This window comes from Apteryx rowi, unplaced genomic scaffold (assembly GCF_003343035.1).
Source record: "Apteryx rowi isolate R43461 unplaced genomic scaffold, aptRow1 scaffold_1088, whole genome shotgun sequence".
Taxonomy (NCBI): Eukaryota; Metazoa; Chordata; class Aves; order Apterygiformes; family Apterygidae; genus Apteryx; species Apteryx rowi.
The window spans coordinates 7,163-15,398 of record NW_020447295.1 but is presented as its reverse complement, the minus strand read 5'-3'; the positions used below and the strand labels follow the sequence as shown (position 1 = coordinate 15,398).

At 62.7% G+C, this 8,236-nt stretch overlaps 1 protein-coding gene across 1 annotated transcript in view; it reads right to left on the bottom strand.

The window, feature by feature from the left end:
* Positions 1-3,574: 3,574 nt before the first annotated feature.
* LOC112969105 (deleted in malignant brain tumors 1 protein-like) overlaps positions 3,575-8,236 on the bottom strand; it is a gene marked incomplete at its 5' end in the record, with an annotated part of 9,586 nt that continues 4,924 nt past the window's right edge. Inside the window, 6 exons of the mRNA XM_026072018.1 lie at positions 3,575-3,957; positions 4,147-4,275; positions 4,576-4,659; positions 7,095-7,190; positions 7,536-7,673; positions 7,938-8,213. Of these exons, the coding sequence (XP_025927803.1) occupies positions 3,833-3,957; positions 4,147-4,275; positions 4,576-4,659; positions 7,095-7,190; positions 7,536-7,673; positions 7,938-8,213 (848 nt within the window). The remainder of the gene's footprint in view (positions 3,958-4,146; positions 4,276-4,575; positions 4,660-7,094; positions 7,191-7,535; positions 7,674-7,937; positions 8,214-8,236) is intronic.

The window sequence follows — 8,236 nt, the reverse complement described above, 5'->3', positions numbered from 1 at the left end:
TGATAGCTGAAAACTTGAAAGACTTTGGAAAGAGATAAGGCTATGCAAACTGTAACATTATCATAGTCTGAAATGCAGCTGGCTGAGCAGACGCAGACGCAGACGCAGAAGCAGGTGGCGAGAGGCTGGCTCTTTGGGSGCCTRGCAGGCATGTGTGCTGGGGCAGGAATGCAGTGGCTGTGCTGCGCGCTGCCCCACGCCAGCACCCGGGCTGCCATGGCAGCTTCCCCGTGGGGGCTGGCACGCAGGGGGAAAACCACCTCCTTCCTATCTCAGCACTGCCAGGGCTGAGGGAAGCTGCTGCCGGAGCAGGCGGGCTGTGGGGCACACAGCTGCAGGCAGTAYGGGCAGCTGCTCCTTCTGCCTGTGGGCCCCTGCGAGGGGCCAGAGCTGTCCTGCAAATGCCCTGGGGAGCCCTGGGCCAGGCTTGCCTCGGTGCTGCCCTGGGGCTTTCCATGCACAAGCAGGCCAACCATGCCAAAGCTACAGCTCTGGCCRTGGAGGGGATGGCCCGGTTAATTTATAGTCCACGGCACAGCCAGGCCCCTCGAGGTGCTGCAGTGCATACAGCCTTCCAGGTGAACATGGGCCCAGATGGGCGGTAACAGAGAAAAGCCCCATCTCACGGCTATGCCTTTCTGCAGGGATGGCCCAAACCCCCAAGGMACCCCTGGCGTATGACAGCAGCAAAATTCCCKTCTTCCCTTGAGTGCAGCCAGCTCCTGCTGTGTTTCTTCATTTGATCCAGATGGGTTCAATCTTTCAATAGAGCAAGAAAAGGAGAAGACCTGGTGAAACTACCCTAGATACTGACTGTCGCCTGAGACTGCAGGGCAGTGTACACCCAGATGACAATACACTGTTTCTGCCCCACAGCATCCGACCACAGGGTGCCTGCACAGCCACAGCCCTGCTGCCATCCCCACTCCCTGCCCATGGCTTTCACTGCCCAGGGTCTGCCGGGAGAAGGGTGACAGGGAGCAGAAGGGGCTCAGAGCCCCACAGCCCACGGGATTTGCCACACTCGCCTCAAACCAGCCCTGRTGMACCCAGGGCAGCACAGGCAAGAGAGGGACACTTTGGTCATCCTGTCTCAGTGTCTGGTCAGGTGAACCGTATCTGTGTTTCAGTYCTTTCAGGCTCTGAGTCAGGGATCRAGAGCCAGGGCTAGCACCTGGAAGCAGTCCCACAGGGCCCACCTGAACCACCCTGCCCAAGTCAACCTCTGTCCCAGCTCTTGCTGGGCCACAGGGTCACAGGGCCCTCAAGCTCTCGTTTCAGGCTTCTCTTTAGCTGTGGGGTGCACAAGTCGAGAGAGTGCAACTCTGTACTTGAGTCCCCAAGGAAAGCCCATTGCCTTCTTGCTGTCTGAGCAAAAGGCATTGGGCATGCAGGGCCCAGGTGGCTCGTGGTTCTCTGTGTCTTGAGCTTGGCAAAAGTCACCCAGACTGTGAGGCCCAGGGGAGCGAGTGTAAGTGCTGGCTCCAGGCAGAGGCACTTCTGGTCCAGGCCAGATGGAAAAGTCCAAGKAGGGGCCTCTCAATAACAGAGCTTGGAAATCRAGTCTGCCGCACTCACTTCTTTAGTAGGGCTAATTTCTTTACAGTTGAGGTAGCAAACATAGTCGAACTGTGTATGAAGGACTCCTTCTGCCCACTCTACCGTGATCTTCCTCATTGTCATCGTCTTACCTTCCCCGCACCTCCTACCAGCACAACGGTCTGTGGCGCTTGTCCTTCTTCATCAGGCTGAAATAGCAGGGTAGRGAGAAAGCCTGGAGAAAGGCAGACTTTCCCTTGGTGGAGGAGCATGGGCGCAGGGATCACTGAAGCAAACTGGACATCCACAAGCCCATGCGCCCTGATGGGATGCACCCAGGAGTGCTGACGAGCTGGCCGAGGTCATTGCTAGGCCACTCTCGATCCTCTTTGGAAGGTGCTGGAGATCAGGAGAGGTGCCTGAGGCSTGGAAGAAAGCCAGCGTGACTGCAGTCTTCAAAGAGGGCAAGAAGGAGGGTGCAGGGAAGCACAGGCCRGGCAGCCTCACCTCGATCCCTGCAAAGGTGGTGGAGCAGCTCATCCCGGACACCATTGCCAAGCATGTGAAGGCTAAGGAAGTGATCCAGAGTAGTGATGCTCCATGGATTCCCAAAGGGGGAAATCATGCTTAACCCACGTGAGAGCCTTCTGTGATGGGATGCCACAGGGAACAGAAATGAAGGTACCTTCGTGCGCCCTTCTGCGCAAACTGATGAGTGGCACAAAGTCTAGTTGGAGGCCTGCGGTGGTGGTGTCCCCCAGGGGTCCATACTGGCTCTAGTATTGTTCAGCTTATTCCTCGGTGACGTGGATGAAGGGACAGAGTGCACCCGCAGCAAGTTTGCTGACGATGCAAAACTGGGAGGAGTGGCTGATACCCCAGAGGGCTGTGCTGCCACTGYGAGGGAGCTCGACAGGCTGGAGAGATGGGCAGAGGGGGACCTGCTGAAGTGGAATAAAGGGAAGTGCAGAGGCCTGCACCTGCGGAGGAATATCCCCTGCCCCAGTAGAGGCTGGTGGCTGACCTGCTGGAAAGCAGCCGTGCAGAGAAGGACGTGGGAGGCCTGCTGGATGACAAGTTGACCATGAGGCAGCCACGTGCCCTTGTGGCCAAGAAGGCCAATGGTATCCTGGGCTGCATTTGGCAAGAGTGTTGCCAGCAGGTCGAGGGAGGTGATCCTCGCCCTCTACTCAGTCCTGGGGAGGCCACATCTGGAGTGCTGTGTGCAGTTCTGGGCTTTGCAATACAAGAGAGACATGGAGCTACTGGAGCGAGTCCTTTGAAGGGCTCCTAAGATGCTGAAGGGACGGGAGCATGTGTCCTACGAGGAAAGGGTGAGAGAGCTGGTCCTGTTCAGTGTGGAGAAGCGAAGCCTGAGGGGGGGATCTTTATCAATGGGTATAAATATGTGAAGGGAGGGTGTGAAGAGGATGAGGCCAGACTCTTTTYRGTGGTGCCCAATGATGCCTCCAATCATGCACACAAAGCATATGCCTTGCTCACCTGGACGGGGTCTTCTCTTGGTGGCAGGCAGGAAGGCAGACCATAGCCTCCCTTCGAGACATCTCCACCCATAACACTACTGTTCTCCCCCGGCGGTTGGGCTGCAGGCCTCCCTTACAGCAAGAGAAACCTCCAGCGAGGAGAGGAAGCCTGGCAGTGGCTCCACTGCCACATCAGGTGGGGCTGCTGACACTCGGCTCTTTCTGCAGAGCCACGCTCGCTCCGCGGCAGCCCCTGCCGTGGGCTGTGTGCACTGCTGGCGATGGCGAATGTCGACCTGGAGCACTGCTGCCCCGGGGTGAGTGCGAGCCACAGAGGCCAGGGCACCATGCAGTGAGGCGTCCCAGCTTAGGGCAGCGTGTGTGAAATGCCCACAGCAGTGACTGTGATGAACCGGAGCCACACGAGGGCAGAGGGAGAGTTACCGGTTCCGCGTGAGAGGAATGTCGCTGACCAGGACGAGCTCCGTGTCTGCCCCAGCCACCCCCAGGAGATGGCGATGTGCCTGAAGCACCGACCCTGGGGCTGAGGCTCCAGAAATCTTTGTTTTTTTAATAGTAAAGAGAGAAATGCAGACTGGAAGCACACACACAGTCAGGCAGCACCCGCAGGGCTGTGTGGGAAGGACGATGGGGGCAGTTCTCCACGGTACCCGTAGTCCCTGGCAGGCCGAGCGGGCACACAATCAGGCGGATGATGCTCTCTATGGCTGGGTTGTGGCTCCACGGGGGCAGAGACCCACAGGGCTGCACGTGTCCTCAGGGACTGCCACAGCGTGGCCCCACCGTGCTCACAGCAACATACTGGGGCTGCTGACACCAACGTCATCGTAGCCCGCGTCCGCGGGCGCTGAGGCTGAGGTGTCTATTGTGGCTCCCGGCGGTTCCAGGGGGCTCAGCGAGGGCCGACTCCCTGCTGGGGACAGCAAGGCCAGTGCCTGAAAGGGGCCGTTTCACACCCCGGCTGCCAGGCCCAGGCTGTGGCTTCCCCCATGCCCAGGCACTGCCCACCACCATGGCAGAGCATGGGCGAGATGCCTCTCCCGGCAGCACAACATGGCGCTTGCAATGGCAGCGCTGTCGTGCAGGCTGCTGCGCCTCTTACCTCCCAGTGCCACCGCCTCGGAGACACCGCCATCGCTCGGCCCCAGAGCAGCGGCCTCTCCCGGGTCCAGCACGGCCGCGGCATCGTCGTACCCGTCCGGGGGGTCATGCCTGGGCAGGGCAGGGGTGTCTGCGACAGACGGGGGAGTGAAACGCACGCTGGGGCAGGGGTCGCGTTGTGCCAGCCCCCAGTGGCCACAGAGTTGGGGGTGCCGACGTTGGGGCCCACTGTGTGGGGCTGCCAGCTCTCAGGTGGAGCCGGCAGACCTGAGGCTCGTCCCCAGCCACGAGTGCCGGCCCAGAAAATAACCGAGAGCCACGCGGCCGTGCTGCCCCAGGCACCGCGTGAGGCCCATGCTGGCACCGGCTGCGGCGCGAGGGCTGCACCTCTGGGTGCGTGGCAGCACGGTCCTGTGCCCCGGCCTCGTACCTGGGGCTGTCCCGGGGCTGCTGGCCTCCACGCTGTCGCTGGTGTAATACGGCAGCTTTGTCGCTGAGCCCTCCGACGGGGAGCCTGGAGGACGGGGTGTTAGGGGAGGCTGCCNCGTGGATGAAGGGACAGAGTGCACCCGCAGCAAGTTTGCTGACGATGCAAAACTGGGAGGAGTGGCTGATACCCCAGAGGGCTGTGCTGCCACTGCGAGGGAGCTCGACAGGCTGGAGAGATGGGCAGAGGGGGACCTGCTGAAGTGGAATAAAGGGAAGTGCAGAGGCCTGCACCTGCGGAGGAATATCCCCTGCCCCAGTAGAGGCTGGTGGCTGACCTGCTGGAAAGCAGCCGTGCAGAGAAGGACGTGGGAGGCCTGCTGGATGACAAGTTGACCATGAGGCAGCAATGTGCCCTTGTGGCCAAGAAGGCCAATGGTATCCTGGGCTGCATTTGGCAAGAGTGTTGGCAGCAGGTGGAGGGAGGTGATCCTCGCCCTCTACTCAGTCCTGGGGAGGCCACATCTGGAGTGCTGTGTGCAGTTCTGGGCTTCGCAATACAGGAGAGACATGAAGCTACTGGAGCGAGTCCTTTGAAGGGCTCCTAAATGCTGAAGGGACGGGAGCATGTGTCCTACGAGGAAAGGGTGAGAGAGCTGGTCCTGTTCAGTGTGGAGAAGAGAAGCCTGAGGGGGGATCTTTATCAATGGGTATAAATATGTGAAGGGAGGGTGTGAAGAGGGTGAGGCCAGACTCTTTTCGGTGGTGCCCAGTGATGCCTCCAATCATGCACACAAAGTGTGTGCCTTGCTCACCCAGACGCAGCCATCGCAGAGCCACGCTCCCTCCGCGGCAGCCCCTGCCGTGGGCTGTGTGCACTGCTGGCGATGGCGAATGTCGACCTGGAGCACTGCTGCCCCGGGGCGAGTACGAGCTGCAGAGGCTGGGGCACCGTGCGGGGAATCGTCAGAGCTTAGGGCCGCATGGGGCAAAATGCCCACAGCAGCGACTGTGTTGAACCAGAGCTGCACGAGGGCAGCTGGAGAGTTACCGGTTCCGCATGAGAGGAATCACGCTGACCAGGACGACCTCAGTGTCTGCCTCAGCCACCCCCAGGAGATGGCGATGTGCCTGAAGCACCGACCCTGGGGCCGAGACTCCAGAAATCTTTGGTTTTTTAATAGGAAAGAGAGAAATGCAGACTGGAAGCACACACACAGTCAGGCAGCACCCGGAGAGCTGTGTGGGAAGGACGATGGAGGCAGTTCTCCACGGTACCCGTAGTCCCCGGCAGGCCCGAGCGGGCACACAATCAGGCGGATGATGCTCTCTATGGCTGGGTTGTGGCTCCACGGGGGCAGAGACCCACAGGGCTGCACATGTCCTCAGGGACTGCCACAGCGCGGCCACACCGTGCTCACAGCAACATACCGGGGCTGCTGACACCAACGTCGTCATAGCCTGCGTCCCTGGGCGCTGAGGCCGGGGCGTCTATCGTGGCTCCTGGCGGCTCCAGGGGGCTCAGCGAGGGCTGACTCCCTGCTGGGGACAGCAAGGCCGGTGCCTGAAAGGGGCCGCTTCACACACCTCCCCCCTCCCACCGGCTTCCAGGCCCAGGCTGCAGCTTCCCCCATGCCCAGGCACTGCCCACCACCATGGCAGAGCGTGGGCGAGATGCCTCTCCCGGCAGCACAGCATGGCACTTGCAACGGCAGCGCTGTCGCGCAGGCTGCTGCGCCTCTTACCTCCCAGCGCCACCGCCTCGGAGACACCTCCGTCACTCGGCCCCAGAGCAGCGGCCTCTCCTGGGTCCAGGACGGCCGTGGCATCATCATACCCGTCCGGGGGGTCGTGCCTGGGCAGGGCAGGGGTGTCTGCGACAGACGGGGGAGTGAAACGCACGCTGGGGCAGGGGGCACGTTGTGCCAGACCCAGCAACCACACAGTTGGGGGTGCCGACGTTGGGGCCCGCTGCGTGGGGCTGCCATCTCTCGGGTGGAGCCGGCAGACCTGAGGCTCGTCCCCAGCCACGAGTGCCGGCCCAGAAAATAACCGAGAGCCACGCGGCTGTGCTGCCCCAGGCACCGCGTGAGGCCCATGCTGGCACCGGCTGCGGCGCGAGGGCTGCACCTCTGGGTGCGTGGCAGCACAGTCCTGTGCCCCGGCCTCGTACCTGGGGCTGTCCCGGGGCTGCTGGCCTCCATGCTGTCACTGGTGTAATACGGCAGCTTTGTCGCTGAGCCCTCCGACGGGGAGCCTGGAGGACGGGGTGTTAGGGGAGACTGCCCGGCCCCACGGCCTGGCCAGCACCCTGCGCAGGACACCTCGCCACAGAGGGAGGAGGACCGTGGAGGGCCAGGAGATGCCCCCGTGCTGCAGCTCACCGTGGCCAGTTTGTGGCTGTGATGCCAGCCCGGGTGCTGCAGACACCTCCCTCAGCAGGGAGAGGTGCCGGGGCAGGGCTGGGCCAGGCATGGAGGGGCTGTTGGGATTCATGGCCTGCCGAGCCCAGGCTGCACACACCTGAGCCACTGGGCACCTCCTGGTACTCCGGCGTCAGGGTATAGTCGAGCTCCTCATAGACGGCCTCAGAGATTGCGTCTGCGGCTCTGCCAGGGCCTGGAAAGCAAGGGAAGCCATAACCCCAGGCCGCGAGCACAGCACATGGGATGCTGGGGGTCAGCAGCTGTCCCCCCGATAACCCTGTGGCCCAGCCCCACTGCTTTGCCCCATCCTCCAAGAGACTCTGGTGCCCCTGCCTGGCTCCCATGCTCTGCCAGGTCCTGCCCTCGCTCTGCACTGGTCTCCTGGCCTCCACTACTGCGCCTGCCCCCAGCCTGTGCAGCGAACCCACTCCATGTCCGGGCAGTTCCAGAAGGCATCAGCAGCCCCCAGCCCTGACTGGCTCTGCCCTGGCCCCTCCTCCTGGTAGCTTCAGCCCCAGAGACCCCCGGTGAGACCCACCTCTGCGCCGAGCCAYGGYGCGCCATGCCTGCGTGGCAAGGGCACCCAGGGCCAGGCAGAGAAGGGTTCCCAGGACGATGCAGAGGATGGTGGGCACTGGCATGGCCTCAGCACCCGCCACGGGGCTCCTGGGGGCACCTGCGAGGACACCGACACGTGGTGGAGCTGAAGTGAGGCCGGGGACCCTGTCCCGGGCTGCATTGCTGTGGATGGCTGGGGGGATGAGGGGAGCGGATGAGGGGACAGGGAGGCCAAGGAGGGCACCCCTCAACCCAGGGGTCAAGGCCTGTGTGGGGGCAGCAGTGTTCTCCTTGGCAGAGCTGCTCCCCCTCCACTGGGCTGCGCTGGCTGGAGCTGGAGGGTCCCTGGGGCCACCGTGCTGCCCTGTGTGGGCAGAGCTACCTGTGCAGGCTGCACCGTCTGGGCAGCCGGTTGCTGTGGCTGGTGTGGGAGTCCCTCTGGTGTCTCCAGGCTCCCGGTCACATGTGACGTGGGCGTCCCCGAGGGAGTCGCAGGGCTGCAGGTGCCAGGGTGCTGAGAGGCAGTGCCAGAGGGAGTCGGCCCCCGGCCCGCAGTGCACCCAGGCGAGCCACGCAGGGCCCGAGCCCTGGGAGGTTGTGGGGGCAGATTGCAGCCAGCCCCTGGCCCCGCAGCCCAGCTGCCGGCACACCATGGCGGCTGTGGCAGGGCTGGTGCCGTTG